Source organism: Numida meleagris, chromosome 25 (assembly GCF_002078875.1).
Source record: "Numida meleagris isolate 19003 breed g44 Domestic line chromosome 25, NumMel1.0, whole genome shotgun sequence".
In the NCBI taxonomy this organism is placed as follows: domain Eukaryota; kingdom Metazoa; phylum Chordata; class Aves; order Galliformes; family Numididae; genus Numida; species Numida meleagris.
In genome coordinates, this window is record NC_034433.1 from 377,736 (window position 1) to 399,569 (window position 21,834).

The window sequence follows — 21,834 nt, forward strand, 5'->3', positions numbered from 1 at the left end:
ATGGAGGATGGAGGATGGAGGATGGAGGATGGAGGATGGAGGATGGAGGATGGAGGATGGAGGATGGAGGATGGAGGATGGAGGATGGAGGATGGGGTGGGCCCCATGGGGTCACAGCTGTGCCTCCTCCTTTCCCCCCTCCCTGCCTCACACAGGAGCCCTGCTGCATGCCCATCTCCTGACTCACTGTCCCCCGTCCCCCGGAGCATGCCATCCTCACTGCATCCCCAGTGCACAGCAATGAGCAATGTGGGCAACACTTCACACCGTTCGGACATGCTCCTTCACTCCTGTTCTGACGCAGATCCACAGCACTCACCAAGGTCTTGAGGTCCCTTTGTCATGCAGCAAAGGCAGATTAAGGCCAGGAGGTGGGCAAGGGTTTGCTTCCAGGAGCTGGGGATGAAGCCTAGAGCTGTGCTGAGGGATGGTGATGGGGACTACTGATAGAAGATCAGACGCAAAGGAAAAGGATGAGGCTGTTACAGCATCACCACCTCTGGCCCAATGCGAAGTGCTCAGTGTGCCAGGCATGGGTTAGGGTCAGAGTTAGGGTCATGGTTAGGGTTAGGGTTAGGGTTAGGGTTAGGGTCAGGGTCAGGCTGTCCCCTCTGGATAGCTGTATCAATGCATTAGGGTCACGTGTTGTGATTTAGGGGCTTGAGAGGTCTGTGGCAGAGCCACAGGGACCTTCATGGGACTGTGTGGCAGTGGTTTTATTTTCAGCATCCCCAACAGAAAGTGCCCTACAGATTTGCTGCTTTGGGGACATCTAGGTTCATCCCTGGGTTGTTCATTTGCATTTTACAACTCCACTTCCACGAGGTCACTTTGCACCCTGAGCACCCTTTGCCCACATCCACACCCACAGCTCCTCCGCACAAACAGCAGCTCCCAGCTCCAGGTGGGAGCTCTTCTCCCCCAGGCAGTCTCTTTTCCCATCTCTGCCCCCCAGACCTGAGCACAAACCCTGCCCCACACCCCCCAGCCTCTCTCTCTCAGCACCATGGCCCCGTAGTCACCACCACAGGTGACTGTGCAGGCACTGCTCCAGCACCCAAAGTTCTGATGGTGCCCCACGGCCACGCTCCCCTGGGGTCACCCACCGCACCACGCTCTGCTCTCACCAGGCCTCCATCATCTTTGGGTCTGGTGCTCACGCAGGGCTCCCGCTGACACAGTTTGGAGCTGAGGATGTCCCGCAGGCTTTTGGAAATGTTCCCATCTCCTTTCTGCCGAAACATCGCTCATGAGTGTGAAGGTGAAGCGGCCAACTCAGGATCCAGCAGCCTCTGTCGGCGGGGCTGATCGGCTCCCAGCAGGTGCACAGAGGGCTGTGCCATCACCCCGAGCATCCCACAGAGCCAGCACAGGAGGTGCGAGCAGCCCGGGCACAGTGCAGCATCGGGGGGCTCAGCGTCATGCACCCAGGGACAGCACCCGGCAGCTGAGCCGAGCGCTCTGCAGATTGCTTTTCCCGGAGCAGCTTCCTCTGCACGAGCGCATTCCCAAGGACAACCCCAGGCGCTCAGCACTGCGCCGTGCAGCCGGCCCCGCTGCGGGCACACAGCCCCCGGTGCTGCTCCGCTCCCAGCCCGGACCCCCACACACCCCCCGCGTGGGGCTGCTGCTGGGGACGGAGGGCTGGGAGCGGTGTGTGACCTTCCCACTGCTCCCAGGGACGCAGCCTGCCGGTGCGGGCTTTGCTCCTGCCGCTGCCCGGCTCTGTCTGGAAGTGCTGTTTAATTTTTTTAAGGTATCTGCGGCTGAACTTGCCAAGCCGGCACTACTGCTCCCTTCCTCAAGGAGAAGCAAGAGGATGGCTTTTCGCACAGATTTCTCCTGCGCTGTTTGCTTTTCCTTCTGAGCAGAGCTACTTTTTGTTTGCTGGATCGCTTGCAGACATGCTGAGCTGCCCTCCAACTTTGCGGAGAGAGAGCGGAGGTGAAGCAGTGACCCATCGGCCCCACGTGTGTGGGGCTGGCAGCGATGCAGCCGGTGCCGCCGGGGGTTAATAGGGCTGCATGGGCACAGGGCAGCCCCTGGAGGGGCATTCTCCTGCTGTGGAGTTGCTTTCTATCAGCGTGGTTTATCCCTCTCCCGTGAGGGAACAAGCTCCTATCATTCGGTTTAGCATCATGCACTGCAGATTGCTCCTAAATCGAGCGGTGAGGGCAGAGGGGACGTAAGCCGTCCCATGGGGCCAGACCCCCATGGTGCTGAGACATGCAACAGAAATCTGAGGAGAAACCGCAGGGGCACAGAGAGAGCTACAGGGCGGCTCGGTGCCCCCAGCCCCACCATGGGGGGCACAGCCCCAGTGTGTGCTCAGCTGCCTGTCGCTTGTGCTGACAGCTGCTGCACGGGTGGCTGCCTCCCGCTGCTATTGGAAAGGGCAACCTTTGCGTGCCCCCGTTTCCCCAGGAAGCTGTCCGCCCCACACAGGGCTGGGCCTCATGGCGGTGCACTGCGGGTTTCCTATGGACGAGATGCACATGCAGTGTCTTCTCAGGAGCCCCCAGCCCACAGCACCGGGAGGAAGAAGGCTCTCAGAGGTGAGAAGATCCCCAGCCACTCTCTGTCTCTAGGGTATGCGGACAAAGCGATTCCCTCTGCAAATAATAATGAAATAAAAAAGGCACAGAACAACCTGAAATTCCCCAAAGTGGCGCTCAGATCTGGGCACCTGCAGCCCTCGGTGCTGCCCATGCTGGGCTGGGGGCCGTGTGCTGCCCGCGGGGGCACAGAGCGCAGGGACCTCTCAGCGGGTGCAGGGGCCGTTATCAATAACAGGAAACGAAGTTGTCAGGAGGGGCAGGAGGGAGAGAGAGACCCGGGGAGAAAGGAAGCGGTTAGAAGCAGCCACTTCCATTTTTGCTGCAAGACAGCCCGCGCCCACGCACCACTGGGCTGGGGGGAGCAGCGCTGGCTTTCCACGGGTCTATCTGGCCTGGGATCGGCAGCGAGCTGCTCACAAAGAGCACACAGAGCCCCCCCAGCCCCGCGATAACAGCAAGAGAGAAAAAAGCAAACCAGGGGCAGTTAAAAATAGCCAACGTCCGGTGCGGAGAGGTGCGGCGAGCCAAGCAGATGCTGACTTTGGCAGTCCACGGGGGCTCAGCTTCTGAACCTGGCTAAAAAACAGCGTGTGTGTGTGACCCTGAGCGCACCAAGCCCCATGTGAGCCCAGCACAGGTCAGAGCTGTGAATCCGACACGGCTCAGAGCAGCAGGGATTTGCCAGCAGCTTCTGCAGGGAGCCGTGCCCATGGGCACAAGGGGCTGTCCAACAAACCAGGGCCATAGGGTGAAGGTGACCCAAGAGTGCGGCTCCTCCAGCTCTCAGCTGCTGACGTGTCCTTCCCTCCATGCAGATGTTTGCACAACTCACCCCAGCGCCTCTTCCTCTTTTCTTGGGCAAACTGTAGAGCTAGGACCCAATGGATCTTTGAATTAAGGCCACGTTTTCCAGATCCTTGCATGCAGTTCCCCCGCTCTCTTTTAAAGCGTCAGAGTATGGGTGGGTTGCCATTGGTGAGGCTGCACCTGGAGTGCTGAGTCAATTGCTGGACCCCACAGAACTTGGGTGCACTGGAAAGAGCCCAGTGGAGGGCCACCAAGGTGGTGAAGGGACTGGAACATCTCTGCTGCAAGGAGAGGCTGAGAGAGCTGCGGCTGCACCGCATGGAGCAGAGGAGGCTGAGGGATCCCATCCATGGCCATAAATGCCTGCAGGGAGGGGCAGGGAGGCAGAGCCCAGCAGCAGGGCAGGAGGCACCGGGCAGAACTGGGAGCCCAGGAGGGTCCCTCTGACCATCAGGAGCACTGCTGTGCTGTGGGGGTGGTGGGGTGCTGCTCAGGGGCCTGAGGCTGTGAGGTCTCCTCCTCTGAGATCTTCAGACCCACCTGGACATGGGGCTGTGCACCAGCTCTGGGTGTCCGTGCTGGATGGGGCTCTGAGCAGCTAACTGAGGTGTTGGTGTCCCCTCCGCTCCCCCTTCAGCAGCAAGGCCATCTCAGTTGGCTTTTGGCTTTGAGTTTGGGTTTGAATGGTTTTGGGTGGTCCTGCGTGGAGTCAGGAGATGCACTCGGTGATGCTTGTGGGTCCTGTCCAATGTGGGATATTCTGTGATTCTGAGATTCTATGATTCCATGATTCTATAATTCCATGATTCTGTGATTCCATGGTTCCATGTTTGTATGATTCTGTGATTCTAATGTTCTATGGTTCTGTCATTCTGTGATTTTATGATCCTGTGTTTTTGGGTTGCCCCCGCATGGACCACGTCCTGCTGCTTCTGGACCTGCGGGTGCTCCCAGGAGACCGCAGCCAAGGAGGGGGCAGAAATGGGCACAAATATCTGCACACTTCTCCATCCCAACCGCAGCCAGTGTTGTGATGCTGGCAGGGTCACGGACCCAGGGCAGACCATGAGGGCTCTCCTGTCGCAGTGGCAGCCACCTCGCATGTTGCTGTCCCCTCTGCCCATCCCCTTTGCGAGGGCTCAGACTGTCCCCAGGCCTGGACGCTTGCAGCCTGGCTGTCAGCACAGACTCCCTGCCAATAGACTTATTTTTTTCATAATGCTCAGCAGCAGAGGGGAAAGAGGATGTTTGTCAGCCAAACAAATATCTGCTCCTGTCCCTGGGGGGGCAAAGGGGAGGGCAGAGGAAGAAGCGGTGGGGACAGAGGGGCTGGGCAGGGGGATTGGGGGCAGTGGGATGTGGGGGTGCTGGGGGGCAGTGCCGCCGTGCAGGTGACCTTACATGCATGCACCACTGCTCAGGACCCTGACGCATCTCTGCCTCACCTGCTGACCTTGCAGCCTCGTGGGTACAGCACCATGCTAATGGCGCTTTCATCCCGGAGAGAAGAGCACAGTGCAGCCTGCTGCTACAGGACTCTGCTGCAGCTCTCTGACCCCAGAGCCCTTTCTGTCCCAGACACCCCGCAGCTTGGCTCCCCGGTGAGGGCTCGCTGCGGGGCCGAGCTCTGCACGGACAAGTCCTCTGCCCCAGTGGAGCTGGAGGAGCTGCTTAGAAAACAGGAAACCATCTGACCAGGAAAAAGCAGCAAGACGCTCCTTTACTCCACAATGTTTGTTGTTTTAGGCTCTCCCAACCAAGCAGGACAGCTGATCACCCTGAGTCTTGGGGCAGCCCTGGACCCATGGCCACAGCGCCCACAGGACAGGCAGGACAGCGTGGCTCCATGGCCCAGATGCCAAACCCCCTGTTCACAAGAGCCACCTCGTTACCGACATCCCGCCCACGGCCCTCCCTCCCCTCCAGCAGCACAGCAGCTCTGCGCTGCCCCATACATGGAGGGTAAACTGGGGCAGGGCAGCTGTGTCAGCTCAGAGGTGAGAGCAGCTCTTGCCAGAGCTTTGGATAGGGCATCTAGAAGATCTCCAAGTCCCAAGGCCCTTCTTGTGCCCCTACACCAGTCTTAGAATCATAGAATGGTTTGAGTTGGAAGGGACCTTGAAAGGACATCAGGTCCAGCTCCCTGAGATGAACAGATGCCCACAGCTCCACCAAGTTGATCGGCTTGGTCAGTCCCGAGGTCACCTCCATGGACATGTTTCTGGGGCCACCAAATCAGAGCAGAGCTCTGTGTTGCTGTGCAGGACCCCATGGACAGTCCCACCAGCCTGAGCTGAGCAGCTCAGACTGAAGGGTCGGGGACTACACAGGGCTCTGGGAGAAGGCTTCCAGCAGGCAATGGTGGAGGAACTGAGTCTGCATCCCTCTGCCAACACTTCACCCCTGCTCCAGAACCACAGCACCCAGGGGGGGGAGGCAGAGCTGCCAGCAAACTCTTTAGCAATTGCCAGCACCGTGTCCAAGAAATGACCCAAAAAGCAGCAGCTGGGGAGGAGAGAGCAGCGTGCCTCTGCCCGTGGGGTGGGTACTGGTGTTGGATGGGGCAAACTGGTTGGTGGTGCGGCGTGGCGGTGGTGCAGCCATTGCTGCCAGAGAGAGGAGGGAAAGCAGCCAGGGAACAAGATGGGACGTTGCCCTGCCTTCGCCCTGAGCTGCTCCTGCCTGCGGGCATGGAGGATGGGGAGGGCCCGTGTTTACTCCTGCAAAAAAAGAAAAAAAAAGAGAGAGACCTTTCTCCCCAAAACAAACCCTTTTGTGTGCAAATACAGCCGTCCTTCAGGTTTGTTCATACACAGGAAGCTTGGAACCAAAGGGCCGGGGCTGGTTTCATTTTGAGGTGAGTTTTTCGGTTCGTGGTGGTATTTGGAAGCTGAGCCGCTTTCCAAATTTGGACCCTGTGTTTTTGCAAGCTGCAGCAGTGTCCAAGGCTTCCTCACATCCCTCCCGTGAGGGCGGGCTGGTTTGGATGGAGTCGGTGCTGCTGGCCCTCTCCTTTTTCTCTGCAGAGATTTTGCCAAGCCGGGGGTGGAAGAAACTCGCTGCTCCCGCGTGGGGCTGAGGCAGGCAGACCTGCTGCTGAAGAGCCCTGAGACGTGAGCTGCGGGCGGCAAGTTCGGCTGCGGCTGCAGGGACAGCGTCCTCGTGCTCAGGACTAACACATCTCCTCCTGCTGCGTCCATCGAGGTGACAGAGGGGTCTGTGGGAGCTGCTCCCATGGCGATGGCTTTCCTCCAAACCACTGCCAGGACACCATGGCCCATGGTGACGACGTGGCAGTGCGCTCCTGGTGGGCTCTGGGACCTTCCCAGCCAACATGCTGACCCTCCTCACTCCACACCTCCCTCCAAGCAGGGCAGTGACGCAGTGAGGGGCTCTCACTCCAGGCCCTGATGGCACTCAGGGCAGCAAAGCGAAGCTCTTCACAGCCCACGGGTATCTCCAGGGATGGAACATGGGTTTGGATGCCTGTGCTGGCTCCACTGTGCCCTTAGGGCCCTCCCAGTCTCTCTGCAATCACAACACAATGGGATGCTCGCTGTCTCCAAAGGTCCCATCTCAGCATCCCCCCGCCATGGTGCTCATGGTGGGGGGGGGCTGTGAGCAATGCCCAGCCCTCCCCCCTACCTGCATCCCTGCCCTCCTCGCGGTGCAGACCCCTGAGCCGTGGGGCTGACGGAGACATCTCCATCGCACTGATTGCATCCCCGTGGCATCCTGCGGCCGCGGGGCGAGCCCAGGCGGGCCTTCCCCTGGACCAGCCCAGACTTGAGCGTCAGAGCCGTGCACACGCGGGAGCAAACAGCAAACGAGTGGGAGCGCGCTGAGCCAGCGCCGCGCACGGGGACGGGATGTGGATCACGCCGGGGACTCCCACCAACAGAGGTACCGGTCCACTCCTCCCCCCATCTTTTCCAGATGAAGCCGGGATGCGTGCGGTGGGAACGGAGCCTGAATGCTCCCATGTTACATGGCACAGCGCGGGCAAAATGCTGTTTGTCGGGGGTGGGCTGCAGCAGATGGGGCAGCTCCTGTATTTGTGCCAGTGATGTTACACGAGGGGAATGTGTGCCTTGGGTTCCCTGCATGTCAAGTGCAGGGCTCTGGGAGCTGCTCACAGCATTGCCAGAAGCACATTCCTGGCTCCGTGGGTGCAGGGGTCCTGGCAGAACCGTGTGCCTTCAGCGTCAGCCTGTGCACTGCTCTCCAGCACTGCATCCCGGGGTGGGAGCAGTGCCCCACGGGGCTACTGGTGATGGTTTGAGAGATTATAGAGGGCTGAGCGGGTGCTGCTCTTGATGCAGGCTGCTCCGAGCCCTCCCTGTGCAGTGTCTCTTGCCTCAGCCAGAGGAAGGGGACTGAGTCTGCTCAGCCTCAGCAGAGTCACTCACACCCCAGGAGGGCAAAGCAGGTCTGCCCGGCTCTGCCGGCTTGCTGGGCGTGCTCTGAGTCACCCGCAGCCCTGCTCTTCCCAGCTGGGTTGATGCTCACAGGCATCCCAGGAGCTGCTGCCAGGTCCCTTGTGTCACCAGCAGCAGTCAGGGGGGTGCAGAGCATCACCTTGCATGGGACTTGCTTCCATCCCCCTCGCCTTCCCGGCATCCACCATCCGCCTGGCCCTGAGCACAGCTCTGCCCTGCATGTCCCCTCTGCAAAATGGGAAGAGCTCCAGTGTTGGAAGGTGTGGGGCAGGAGACAGAGCTCAGCATGGAAATCATCAAACACCTGTGAAGGGTTGGGGCGAGAGCATCATGGTGCTGCGGAGCTCAGGGTCCTGGCCCTGCAGCGTGTGAACCTCGCAGAGGGAGGGATCCCAGCAGCACCTGCATCCCCCACAGTGATGCACCCTGTTCTCCTTGTTCCTCCCTTGCAGCCCTAGGCAGTGCTCAGTGCTTGGAGTTGGCAGCGGGGAGAAATCATGGCCTGGGGCAGCCCACGGTGCTCGTGAGCGTGAGGAGAGACAGTGACTGGAGGGACTGGGAGCGGAGGGATGCTGCCGTGGGATGGAGGCAGGACAGGGACCCCTGAGCTGCTCCCAGCCGGGTTGCAGTGCACCAGTGTCCTGAACCAGGGGGTGATGCAGGGTGCCAGGCTGGCTGCAAGGCATCCTGCTCAGGGAGTGATGGCTCACAGTGCTCACAGTGCCCACAGGTGAGCAGGAGTGCTGTGTGACAGCTTTGCTCGTGGTGCAGGGCCTGGACACAGCTGTGTCCCGCTGTACTGTGACCTCTCTGGGTGACAGCTGTGTCCTTTGGGGTGGTGTGGCATCACCCATGCCCAGATTTTGGGACTTTGTCACCTTGCAGACCCTGTGACACCAGGAATTATCTGGCGCCTCAGACTCATGCCTCGCTGCACACCTTACCCTCATCCTCCCTCCTGCTGCTGCTTCCCGTCAGGTCCCCCACCTCCCCCAGGCAGAGGGACCACGCTTGGATGTGGAACACGAATGAGCAGGGATGAGCCCCGTGGAACCAGCACCATTCCCAGGGCATAAGTGGCACAGAATGCAAAGGGCTCCAGCATTCCAGTGCTCACGATCCGCTGGGCGTCCCCCTCCCCCTGCGCCTCGCGGTAGCCTTTGCTGCTTCACGGAAAATGTGATGACTCGGCAGCCCCCGAGTTTCCAGGCCTGCTTCCAGCCGCTGGGTGGAGAAACCTTCTGCAGTTGTTTTTGGGTCTGGAACAGCAAAAGGCTTCATCGTCGGGGGGGACTGCACAGGGGCTCTGGCATCCCCAGCTGACGGCTTCTCCCTCCGCGTCCCTGTTGCGGTGGCTCAGTGGCACTGGGGTGGCCACATAGAGGGCAGTGCTGGCACATAATGAGCGGCTCATCCATGCTGCATGGGCGGCTGCTGAGCCCCGTGGCGCCGGGGATAGTGCCTGGGTTTGGCTCTTGGCAGCGCTCCGGGCTGGTCTGCACCACAGGCACAGCACGGAGATGAAGTTGGTGGGGGTGGCAGGGACGTGTCCCCAAGGCCAGCAGGATCCTGGCTCTGCTCGCCCTGTGCATGGAGGGTGCAGCAGGGCATGGGACACAGGTGCTGGTGGGCTGGTGCAGGGGTGTGTGAAACGAGGTTGGAGGGGCTGGATGGGCACAGTGAGTGCAGGCAGACCCAGCTCGCTCCCAGCTGAGCTGCCAGGGCAGGCTCAGGACTGGCAGTTCCCAGGACTTCCAGGGAAAGGGGCTGTCTTCTGGCTGGCCCAGAGCTCTCTGGTGTGCTTGAAAGCTAAACGAGCCCCACCTTGAGCCTGCAGCCCAGGAAAATCTCCCATCTGTGCCACTGCAGAGGACACTGCCTCCTATCACCTGCACTGAGGGATGAAGATCTCTTCCCGGGGTCCTCCATCCCTGTCCCTCTGGGTCAGAGTTCCCATCCTGCTCAGCTCTCCATCCAAACCCCCAGTCTCCACTTCACCAGCTGCCAACTCCTCCACTTCATCCCTGCCCTCCCTGCAGCCCCTGCCTCCCTCCAGGGCCACCCCTAGGAAGCAGCCCTGTGTACCCAGCCATGATGTGGAGTCACTCCTCTGTGAGGCCCTATGTCAGGGCATGCGGGAAGATAGAATCAGCAAAAACCTCTTTGCAAATGCATCTGGTCCAGCTATAGCCTCCAGGCTCCTGCCCTGGGCCCCTGGGTAATCCTGGCCATGCCTCGCTGCAGTGGGGAGCTCCAGCCTCCTCCCAGCTGGAAAGGGGCCTTGGGACACAGTGCCCTCCCCACTGTCAGCCCCAAACTTCCCTCTGCCCCCGTTCACAGAGGGGGATTCCCACTCGATGCAAGTGGCTGGAGAAACAACGCCAGCACCTGTGAGCATCTGCCCTGTACTCAGCTGCTGTCAGGTGCTGACCAGCTCCTGGGTCTCTGCTGGTTTCAGCAGCAGGATGGGTGTCCCCAGCTGTGCTGACCCATGTCAGCACTGTGATTTGATGGGTCATCTCCATTTCCCCCAGTGCTGATGTACCTCGGTCCCAAATGCCTACTGGGGGTCCCCTGAGAGCTTTTAACCACTTGAGCAGTTGCACCATTTGCATGTTTGGCATTCAGGCCTCTCCTGAGCTGTCTGTATTAAGCTTGTCTGTGCTAAAGCCAAGGCATTGCCCTGCGCAGAACCTGGAGCTCCATGGCCAGGGAGCAGCCGGAGCACAGCCCTGGGGACAGAGCACTTGCAGGGAGCTCAGCTTGTTGTGCCGTGAGTCTTCATTAGGGGAGAACTTCTGGTTCATCTGCATGGGAGATGCAAGGTGTCTTGGGGGCTGCCTCGAGGCCTGGCCCGCTCCAGCTGGGGAGGCCTGGGCCTCTGCAGGGACACGACCGTGACCAGGGAGCAGGACTCTTGGCACCCTCCTTGTCATCCCCCATGTAAGGAGAAGGGCACTCCCTTTGTCATGCTTTGCCCCCTTTCCTGGGTGGCCCCAATACCCTGGGGGCTCTCAGCAGGTCCCAGTGCAGGACCTGTGGGAACAGCTGCCTGCTTTGCTTCCAGTTACTGGCAGGGGCTTTCCCACATCTTTGCCCAGGCACCAGGGAACGATCTTGTTCTCATGGGCCCCACCTGACAAAACTCCAACTCTCTGGGGGAGGGAATCCTCTGCCCTGGGGCCAGCTAGGGGCCGTGCCCCATGGGATCACATCCTGACAGCTCGGGCAGCTGACGATAGGCACGGCCTGAATAGCTGCTGCTGGTGAGCACGCTGGCTGCTGGGACAGACTCCCACGGCCACACAGGCTGCGCTGGCTTCCGGGATGGCTGCGCCGCTGAAGCTCTTCCAGCACTGTCCCAGATCTCCGGCGCTGATGTGAAGCCAATGGCATCTCTGCTCTGAATCAGAGCTGGCACGCAGCCACGCGTTGCACAGACACGGCCCCGCATCGCACAAAGCACAGCCCCGCTCACAGCAAGGGGCACAGCGCTGCAAAGTGCAGATCCTCCAGCCACGAGCACGCAGGGCACAGCTCGGACCCAGGCAGGCAAAGCGCGGTGCAGGCACCTTCACACCCATGCGACGCAGCACACAAAGCTCTCAGTGTGTGCAACCCCCAGATCCGATCTCTGTGCCACGTGCATCCCACGGAGGCACACATCCCCCGCGCAGCAGAACCAAAGCTTTCCTTCTCCATCTGCACCCTGCACAGAAATCCGTGCACACGCGGCCAAAGGGCGCACAGTGCGCAGAGCACCACGCACCCACGCGTGTGCCGATGCCCCCCAGCACCGGCGCTGCGCTCCCTCCCCTCGCTGGGGGCTGGTTCGGGCACTCCCTCCCGGCTCCGAGCCGCCATCCGTCCCGTCCTGTCTCCTCCCCTCTCCGCACCAAATCCCACAACTCTGCAGCACTCCTTCTGATGGCTAACCAGTGCTGCAGCCGCGCAGAGTCCCCCCTGGCAGCCCCCCAGCGAGCCGCTCCCTGCCCGCACCGCACGGGGACAGCTGCAGTGTCACCGCAGAGGGACGCGGAGCCACGGGAACAATAGCAAATGCACGCAGCGAGGAGCACACGCCCGCGTTGGACTTCTCCCAGCCCAGGGACAGCTGGCACTGCTGACGGGCAGCGCGCTGCCATGCGTCGCTCATCCCCACTGATGTCACCCCGGCACTTGGGGAGCGTGCGGGGATGCGTGCGGCGCTGGGACGTGGGGCTGCGTGGGGACAGGCGCTGCTGAGGAGCCCCCACCCCAACGTGTCACCCCTCTGATCCGCAGCCCCGCTCCCCATGAGGCCACCGCTTCTGCCGCTGCTCGTCCTGTGGGTGCCGCGGCTCCTGGGGACCCTGGCGGAGGTAAGCCCCCATCTCTTGGACCCCCCCATTTGTCTGTGTCTGGCTCGGAGCGTGCTGGCGGTGGGGGCTCGCATAGTCCTACCCCGCTGAGGAATGACGGCATCGCTCTGGGCTGCCTCTCCAGCTGTGCAGCTGCACCGAATTAGCAGCGTTAGCAATTACGAGCTGGCGCTTTGCTCCGCTCACCCCTCCTCGCCGTGCCCTCGTATCCCGGTGTTCCTGCTGCCATGGTTGCCAGGCTCCCCCGGGGGTCCCGAGCCCCTCCTCTCCCCCCTGTGCACAATCCCCCAAAACACCACACTGGGGCTGGGAGGAAGCCAGAAATGAGTCAGCCCGCAGAGCAATGGGGGAAACAAATAATGATTACTCCGCTTGTTGCGGGACAGGGAGTGGGCAGAGGTTTCCTTTAATGTGGGGGAACTGTCCCCAGCCTAAAGCAGGGCACACCCTGCTCACCAGCAGGCTGTGGGGTGATGGGGGTCCTGCCAGCACGCGCCCTGCAGTCCTCATGTCCTCAACTCTGCAGCTGGGCTGAGGTCTGGGGTCTCCCCGACCCCCACCGCTGTGGGGAAGGGGCAGCGAGGTCGCCTGTCCGGAGCTCCCCCTGCTCAGATCCTCCCTGTGTCCTGGCCGTGCTGGTGGGACACCCTTGCCCTCTGAGCACGGCTCCGTGCTGGTCAGTGGGCCCAGGAGCTGCACTAAATGTTGGGGCAGCCCCCCATGCTCCGCCTGCTCAGTCTGTCCCCTGCCTTGGCCAGAGGGTGACGGTGTGACCTGTGCTCTCCCGGGATGTGACAGTGTCAGGGGTCACAGCTCCCAGGGGCCCCCCAGCTCTGAGCACTTCACCTTGTCCTCGTCTCACTCGGATCCTTTCTGTCCCGCAGGGAGAGGGCTGCAATGGGACAGCGCGGGCAGGGCTGGAGGCACGGGACGCACCTGGTGACAGAGGTGAGACCCCCGGCTGCCCGGTGATCTGCAGCAGCGGCACAGGGGGGGACCCGGATGTGGATGCGGCCCATGGTGCTGTGGTCAGCAGAGGTTCTCCATGGGGTGGGAGCGGGGCTGTGACCGTGGGCTGCAGGATGCGTCCGGCTGGTTTGGGGAGCTGGGACGTTTGTACCGCGGAGGTGAAGCAGCCCATTGCTAAGTGAGGGACGAAGGCAGTTCAGGCTGTTGGAAACCTGAGACAAGCAAACAAACATGGGTGGAGATCTCATACCTCGGTGAGGTGAGAGGGATCCCGCAGTGAAAAACCACTGCTGCATGAACTCTGTGCAGGGTGCAGCCCCTCTGGCTGTCCTCAGGAGGAGCTCAGCTCTGCAGGCTGCTGCCACCCCGGCCGCATCCCCGTCACCCTTCCCGAGCAGCCTGCTCCCAAATCTGCACTCAGACTGCTCCGAGATGGTGCTCAAAACGCCTTTCCCAGGGAGCTGGCTCAGCCTGCGTGCTGCCTGTGTGCTGCCCTGTTTTCCCAGTGACTGCCTCTAAATGACAGCGTTGCATGAAGTGGAAATTGCACATCGCTCTGAAAGCTTTGCGCCTCTCTGGCTTTGTAGGGAGGGCACACACTGCACCTGAACAGTCCCAAAGGTGCCCTGTGCTCAGCCCACACTGCTCTTTGCTGCATAAAGGCAGCCCCAGGCGGCTCCCTGGGGCAATAGCTGTGTTTCCTTAAAGCTTTCTTGCCCTGCCAGGCCCCAGGTAAGCCTGTTCCAACATGTTGCACATTGCAAATTGTAAGTGCTAATGATTACACAAGTGTCTTATTAGCACTAGAGCTGCTTATAAGCTGCAGAGCTGGGGATGGGAGCAGAGATGGAGCATGGAGGGGTCCTGTTGCAGCTTAGCACTGGTACACAGGGTCAGTGCATGTGGGTCCTGAGCAGCTCGAAGGGCAGGGATCTGATGGCAGCTTTGGCCACCAACATATCCATTAGCTAAGGCCCCGTATGCCACTTCCTCATCCCCAGACACTGCAGACATGGGTTTGTCTGTGCAAAGCAGGCGATGGCCTGAAGCCTTTGGAGACTTTCTGCAATGCAAGAGAAGCTCAGGAGCACCTCTTTCACACGGTGCCTCTGCTCCATGGAGCCTTCAATCCCTTCTTGCTCCTGCAGGGCTGATCCTGAACGTTAGCGCCAGCGACCAGGGCCGGTCAGGCTCGCTCCTCCTCTCCTGGGATGAGCCGGAGGGGGGTGCTGAGGGCTATTCGCTCACTCTCTCCCCCCTGGGGTCGGGCACGCTGCTGCAGAATGGATCTGTGGGACCCAACGCCACCAACTTCTGGTTCCACGGGCTGACCCCTGGCACACACTATGAGATTGAGGTGACCGCCGCGCTCCGCTGCATGGACACCGCCAGGCAGACTGTCACAGCACAGACAAGTAAGGGCTTCCCCTGGGGCTGCAGGTCTAAGAGCTGCAGGGGAGCAGCACCTGCTCCGTGATTTTGGGACATCTCTGCCAGTGACTGTCAGTCCCCAGCCTTGCTCTAGGCCCCCCTGGCTCATGGCAAGGGTTAGGGGAAGGGGCAGAGCTGGGGAGCCTGCATCCCTCTGAAGGCCCTTGAGCAAAGTGGTGCAAATGAAGGCAAAAAAACTGGGACAGGAGAGCAGAGCTGAAGGGAAGGGCTTGGCCAGGAGAAGGGATGGGTTCGGATGGGCCGTGGTGTCCTGGGCCAAGCTTCCCTGCCCTGATCAGTCACTGTGCAGAATGACCGAAAGGGGCAGAGTGGGGGTGCGGCAGCCCACACTACTGGTGGGAGGGCAGGGGGCTGGCAGGGAGCGGATGGGGCTGTGCATGGCGGATTGGGCCCTGTGGACTCAGCTGGCGGGACCTCACCCGCAGAAAGCCCCATCCCACCAGCTCCTGAGCAACACGACAGCAGGACAGCCCGCCAACCCCATCCACGCCGTGCCTCATGTAGGTCCTTCACCCGTCCGCAACCTGAGCCTGAGCAGCAGCGGCAGCCCGGCCTCGCTGCACGCCTCCTGGGCACCCGCCAGCGGGCAGCGGGATGGATACCACCTCACCCTGTACCACAGCGACTCGCAGACGCTGGTGAGAAATGCATCGGTCCCAGCAAACGCCACCGCGTTCCTGTTTGACGGGTTGGTTCCTGGCAGCGAGTACGCCTTGAAGGTCAGCACGCTGGCTGGGGCCGGCCAGGCGAGCACCAGTATCCACCAGTGGACAGGTAGGGAGGGATGGGTGTGCCTGCTCCGCAGGGAAGGGCTGGGCGGGATGAAGGGTTTAGGAAGGAAGGGTTGAAACGCATGGGGTGGAGGAGAAGGGGAAGAGGATCTCAGCTTGAAAAGGGCAGTTTGTGGAGGATGGGGAACAGCTGGGAGCTCATCACAGAGTCATAGAATCGCTAAGGTTGGAAAAGACCTCTAAGATCACCAGGTCCAAGCATTGACCCCTCACCACCGTGCCCACTAACCATGCTGTGAGCTGAGGGATGTGGCAAGGGCCGCCAGCACCTGGAGCGTCAGACCATGGGGCAGCCCTACACACCCGTCCTGCCCTGTGGGGCCCCACTGCTCGGTGGGGCTTCTCTGCTCGGTAGCACCATGGGAGGAGGGCAGCCTTAGCAAAGGGCCTCGGTTGGTGGGAGCTGCACAAATGTTGCATTATCTGGGCTGTCCCACAGCCTGAAAAAATATGGAGGGACCTCACAAGGCCCTCAGCTCACCTGGGAAGGGACATGGGGCATCTCCAGCCCCTGTGACAATGCAGAGGGCAGAGTAGCGTAGGAGACCCTGGGGAAGGAGGAGGGCGATGGCAGCCCCCAGCACACTTATGCACAGCCCAATCTCGCTGTTTCCCTCCAGCACCCTCCATCCCCACCCAGCTGAGGCTCAGCCCCAGCTCCAGCACCAGCCTCTCGGCCACCTGGGCGGGCGCTGGGGGGGCTGCCTGGCTGCACCTCGTGCTCCGCAACCTCCTCACCCAGACGGTGACCAAGACCCTGTCAGCCAAGAGGGGCCTCACGAGCTACAGCTTCCAGCATCTCCAGCCCGGCACCCAGTACTGGCTGGGGCTGAGCGCTGTGGCCGGGCCCTACACCGTGGAGGGGCCCAATGCCACAGCATGGACATGTGAGTCGTGGAATGGGGGTGGGGGGGGCCTCGGTGGCTGTGGCTTTCTCCCTGCCTCTGGTCCAGCCTCTGAGTGTGAATGTGAATGTGCCAGCACCTTGGGTGCAAAGGGTGGAAAGCCACCCCAGGACCCAGCTCTGGGGACTCATGGTTGTAGATGAGGGGACAGGCAGCCTGTGGTCTCCTTTGGTTACGGTCAGAATAGAATTATAGAACCATACAGCAGCTTTGAGTGGGAGAGACCTTAGAGATCAGAGAGCAATGGAACGGTTGGGTTGGAAGGGCCCTTAAAGCCCCCACAGCCCCACCCCCTGTGAGGGCTGGGTGCCCCCCACCAGCTCAGGCTGCCCGGAGCCCCATCCATGGCCTTGGGCACCTCCAGGAATGGGGCACTAACAGCTTCTCTGGGCAACTTGTGCCATATTTTGAGTATATTTTGCTAGCACCTGATTAAACTCACCCTGATGGATGCTCCTAATGAGTGGGGTGCTGTGCAAACACAGAAATTGAGGGCAGTGCTCCCAGCCCCCGACTAGCTGCACCATCACCCTTCTGCCTCTATCTCCTGGCCCTGGGTGATGTCCCCTCCACGGTCCCCATTCCCTGCCGTTGCAGTGGCTGTAGCACTGAGAGCAGCTCTGGCCCCAGACTTGCTCTCTCAGACCAGGAAACCGCAAGGAAAATGCAGAGTGCGGTCCAAGTCCTGGACAGAGCAAAGCTGTCCAGCCCTTCCCTGCTCTGCCTGCCAGTCCGGGCAGCTGCAGCTTGCTGACTGTGCAGCTCGGATTTTGGAAAAGCTCCACACCCCCAGCTGGTTTGGTTCTGCTATGGAGCCTGACTCAGTCCCTGCAGTTGTCTGACTGACCCGACTGCACAGCGCCTGGAGCCGGACGCGCAGCCCAGCCAGGAGCTCGATCCAGGCTGGATCCTGGGAATATCAGCGAGGTCGTAACAGGACACCCGTGGAGATGAGGGCCTCTTTAGGAATTTCCCAGCAGGGCTGAGCACGAACGGTTGCGCTGGGGACTGGAAACAGCACACTCCAAAAGGATGCTGAAGGCTGGGTGCGGATAAGGCAGCGGGGATTGAGGCTCGGGGGTGTGTGGGGAGATTATGGAGTCTCGCATCTGCACACATGGCTGCCCGTCCCCTCTGACCAAGCAGATGTTGCTGCTGTGCCCAACGCCCCGGTGCTGGCAGTCCTGAGTTACAGCAGACAGCAAGCTCAGGGCTGGGGGTCCATACACCCCATCACCCTGAGCCCATCCCGTTCCCCTCCAGACCCCCTGAGCCCCACCAACGTGACGCTGAGCGGCGCGGAGGAGCAGAGCTCCCTGCAGGCTCACTGGAGCGCCCCGGCGGGACAGAGGGACTTCTACCTGGTGACACTGCGGGAGGAGGAGGACAGTGCTCCCACCAGGAACATCTCCGTCGGGGGAGACAGCGGCCGCGTCACCTTCCACGGGCTGAGCCCTGGGAAGCAGTACTCTGTCCAGGTGACAGCGGTGGCTGGGCCTTACCGGGCTTCTGCCCGCAGCGCGGCAGCCTGGACACGTAAGCAGAAAGCTGAAGCGTGTCTTGTTGGGCCAGTCGGGGTGCCCTGCAGAGGGGCTGAGCTCCTGCGTATAGGGCTGTGGGAGCAGAGATGAGGCTGTGTGATGCAGCGGCACCTGGCCCTAGGAGCAGCAAAATCTGTTGCATCACTGTTCCTCATGAGGAGGGATTCAAAGACCCATGGCAAAGCTGTGCCCGGTCGTGGCAGGCACCAACCACGCCTGTGAGCTATGGGCTCTCCTCCCTCTGCTCCCAGCAGCTGCTCTGGGGGAGTGTATTTCAACCAGCCCCTTTAAAGCAGCATCTTCCTGTGCCCAGCCCCTCCTGGGTGACTCGGAGCCATGGCCAGTGCCCGGGCAGATGCCTTGGAGCTGCCACTCCAGGAGGAAGGACTGGAGCCAGGAACAGTGAGCGGGGCTCACCCAGTCCTGGAGCTGAGAGCAGCAGAGGCTCCCCCTGCAGCCCCACCTGCCTGTATTTGATGGGGGAACTGCTGCCTGACGCACTGCCCCACACAGCTGTGTGCACGACCCTGTCCTTGTGCGTGACCCTGCCCTCGTCCCTTGCAGAGCCGCTCCCACCATCTGCTTTGAGCCTGTCCAGCCAGGGCAGCCCCTCCAGCCTACGAGCCAGCTGGGAGGAGGCCATGGGAGAGGGCTACGTGTTGGCCCTCAGCCCCGCGGAGCACCCCGTGAAGAACAGCTCTCTGCTCAGAGGTGCCACCAACGTCACCTATGAGGGCCTCCGCCCCGGGACCCTCTACACCTTTGAGGTCAGCACCGTGGCTGGGCCCTACACCTCCGCGCCCCGGCGCATCACCAACTGGACATGTGAGTCCCACCGCCCTCGCTGCCGCCAGCCCTGGGGTTCCCGCTGCATTCTGCCCATTTCCCAGACGTTGTGCCTCAGGGCACAGTATAGCAGAAATCATTTGCAGCTTCACCCAGTAAAAAGGTGAAAGGCTCAGGAGGAAGGCAGAGGTATTGCTGGATGTGTCTGACCCTCATCTGCATCCCAGCCAGCCAGCATAAGGGTCAGCAGAGCCCGGTGCCCTTCTCCCCCCTTTGGCCCCACTTTGGTGGCACTGCTCAGGCTGGATGTGCCCTGAAACACCTTTCCTTGCCCAACACCTCCTCCAGTCTGAGCTCAGTGCTGGACCAGTCCCTGGGCCAAACGGTCCTGTAGATGTCAGTGGGGATGCTGGTAGCACACTGACTCACCCCCGTGTGGGTGCTCCTAGGGAAGGGGCTCCACCCCAGCACGTTTTGGGCTGCACCTCTGCAGGTGACCCCGGTTCAGTGACTCTGCACCTTCTCTCCTAGATCCTTTACCCCCGGAGCAGCTGACGCTCAGCAATCAGGGCTGCAGCACTTCTCTGCACGCCGCCTGGAGAGCAGCTCCCGCCGGCAGCACTGGTTACACGGGCACCCTCTGGGAGAGCAAATCCCAGGAGCAGGTCAGAAACGTGTCTGTGGGGAGCAACTGGACAAACGTCACCTTTGAGGACCTGGTCCCTGGGAGACAGTATACACTGGAGATGGCTGCTATGGCTGGGCCTTACAGATCCAGCGTGCGGTCAGCCACAGACTGGACATGTGAGTGTGCAGTGCCTGCCCCAACCCTATTGCAGTTGGCAGCCAAGGGAGCATGGAAGCAAGACAGAGTGTGGAGCATGTATGGGGGGATGGACAGACAGACAGAGGAAGAGCGGGAGGACAGGCAGAGCCACTTTCAGCTGGGTTGGAAGCAAAAGGGTCCTCAGTGCAGGAGAAACCCATCACAGAATGGGATATGTTACCAAAGGGTACCTAGCACACTGGGTGGGGACCTGCTCCTGCACTGCAGAGCAGAAGTTCATGCTGTGTGGGGTTTAATTTCCCAGTGCTGATGACCTGAGTCCACTGGGGACAAGCAGCTGAGCGTGCCCATGATGAGTGCACGGCAGTGTAGGACCTCTTTGCAGCCAGCTGTTCTGCACCCACCTCCCCTTGCTGCTGTTGAGTTGCAGCTCACCCTCCATGCCAGCACATCCCCATCACAGCCCCCATCCCACTGCCCCCCCTCACTACCTGCACCCCCCCAGACCCGCTGGCTCCATCCGGTGTCACCCTGACCAACACCCGGCGCCCGCTGGGACTCTCGGCCTTTTGGGACAAGGCTGCAGGTGACGTGGACCAGTTCCACCTCCAGCTCTACAGCAAGAGCCATCCAGCGCAGAGGAACATCTCAGTGGGGCCAAACATCCACAACTTCACCTTCCTGGGGCTCTCCCCTGGCGTGCAGTACTTCCTGAAGGTGACCGTCCTCGCCGGCCCCTACCGATCCTCGTCACACTTTGCCACCGAGTGGACATGTGAGTGACAAGTGGCACTGCCTGCGGGACTCACCTGGGCCATTCTATGGAGCGAGAGCTGCACACTCCATGCTGATGGGAATGGGAACGTGCGTCATGAGTTCGGTGCTGTGTGATGGCTTCTTGGCCCTTCACGATGCTTTTCCCAGCTCGGTGTTTCCCCTGTTGAGCTGCTTGGAGTGTGCGTTATCTCCAGGCTGGCCTCAGAGCAGCAGGGGAGGGATGCAGGAGTGTGTGCACAGTGCTGTGGGGCTTGCTGCTGCCTTTCCATGGAGCGGAGCGTGGTGCTGGGTAACCTGCTCTTAGGTAGCTCTGCTGGGAGGAGGTGACCTCCAGAGGTCCCTTCTCGCCTCAGCCTTTCTGTGATGCTGTGTGAGCAGTCCTGGGAGCTGAGGGCTCTGTTCTGTGCCCACCTGCACCCTTAGTGCCGTGCGGAGGTGTGGGCTGGGTCCTGACCTCTCCATCTGCTTTCCTCCACCATCTCACGGATCTTTATGCTGTGTTTCCTCCTAGATCCACTGTCTCTGGCTAACGTGAGCGTGCAGCCCGGCCAGAGACCGCAGGAGCTGCACGTGAGCTGGGTGGAGTCAGGCGGTGGCAGAGACCACCTGGTGCAGCTCTCGGTGGCAGAGTCCCTGTCCATCATCAGGAACGTGTCTGTGCCCCGTGGTGTCACCCACCTTGACCTGGAGGGGCTGGTGCCGGGCTCCCGGTACCGAGTGGAGATCATTTCTCAGGCTGGGCCTCATCGTATCTCCTCTCAGACTGCCATCGGCTACACGGGTAGGAAGGCAGCCCCTCCACCAACCACCTGTGGCTCCCAGCTCCATTCCCAACCTAGAGTCAGTCCTGGGCCTGCCCCTGTAACGCTGTTTGTTTCGCACAGTCCCGCTGCCTCCGCTCTCGCTGTCTGCAAGCCCTGTGGGCGCTGCCTGGGCTCTGGCTGTGCACTGGGAGACCCCTCCAGGGCAGAGGGATGGATACCTGCTCAGCGTGCTGGAGGAGGGCTCTTCCTCACCAGCAAGGAACCTGGAAGTGGGGAAGGACAGCACCAACGTCACCCTGACGCAGCTGATGCCAGGAGCGTGCTACCTTGTTGGGATCTGGGCAGTAGCTGGAGCCTTCCGCTCCCTCCCCGAGAACACCACTGGCTGCACAGGTGAGCATCACAGCACCCTCAGGTGGCTCAGAGCTGCAAGGAGCTCCTTATGGGATGGGGATCTATGTCTGCCACCCAGTCCTGGCTGTTCTTCTGCAGCGCTGCCTCCTGCAGCCTTCCTGCACCAGGTGCAACAAGGAGAACGGCTTCTCTGCAGAACTGGTGGCATGTTCAGAACTGGATTGTTTTCTCTCCGACTCATGTGTCTGCCCTTCCTTGCAGTTCCCGCTGCTCCAACAAACCTGAGCCTGACCAACCCAGGCAGCTCCTCCGAGCTCCACGCGTGGTGGAGCAAACCCCTTGGCAGGAGGGACCACTACCGTGTTATTCTGCACAGCCTCAGCCAGAGCAGACATCGGGTGCAGACCGTGAGCCAGGATGCCCAGAACATCAGCTGGACTCACCTGGAGGCAGGCAGCAGGTTTGCTGTGCAGGTCATTGCTGTCAAAGGCTCTTTGGAAGCCTCCTCTGCCAACGTCACCCAATGGACATGTGAGTCCGAGG

General features: G+C 61.0%; 1 protein-coding gene across 5 annotated transcripts in view; it reads left to right on the top strand.

Moving 5' to 3' along the window:
* Positions 2,437-21,834, top strand: part of LOC110388209 (receptor-type tyrosine-protein phosphatase V-like) — a 34,905-nt gene continuing 15,507 nt past the window's right edge. Inside the window, exons 1-14 of one of the 5 annotated variants that reach the window (XM_021377237.1) lie at positions 2,438-7,268; positions 8,257-8,534; positions 8,690-12,165; positions 13,050-13,113; positions 14,283-14,549; positions 15,091-15,360; positions 15,998-16,264; positions 17,546-17,818; positions 18,388-18,648; positions 19,141-19,413; positions 19,902-20,171; positions 20,685-20,954; positions 21,058-21,330; positions 21,553-21,822. In XM_021377237.1, coding sequence (XP_021232912.1) covers positions 12,100-12,165; positions 13,050-13,113; positions 14,283-14,549; positions 15,091-15,360; positions 15,998-16,264; positions 17,546-17,818; positions 18,388-18,648; positions 19,141-19,413; positions 19,902-20,171; positions 20,685-20,954; positions 21,058-21,330; positions 21,553-21,822 — 2,824 coding nt within the window. In that variant the 5' untranslated portion in view covers positions 2,438-7,268; positions 8,257-8,534; positions 8,690-12,099. Of the gene's footprint in view, positions 7,269-8,256; positions 12,166-13,049; positions 13,114-14,282; positions 14,550-15,090; positions 15,361-15,997; positions 16,265-17,545; positions 17,819-18,387; positions 18,649-19,140; positions 19,414-19,901; positions 20,172-20,684; positions 20,955-21,057; positions 21,331-21,552; positions 21,823-21,834 lie in introns of those variants that run through there. The other 4 variants (XR_002432823.1, XM_021377236.1, XM_021377235.1 and 1 more) reach the window with 4 other exon arrangements.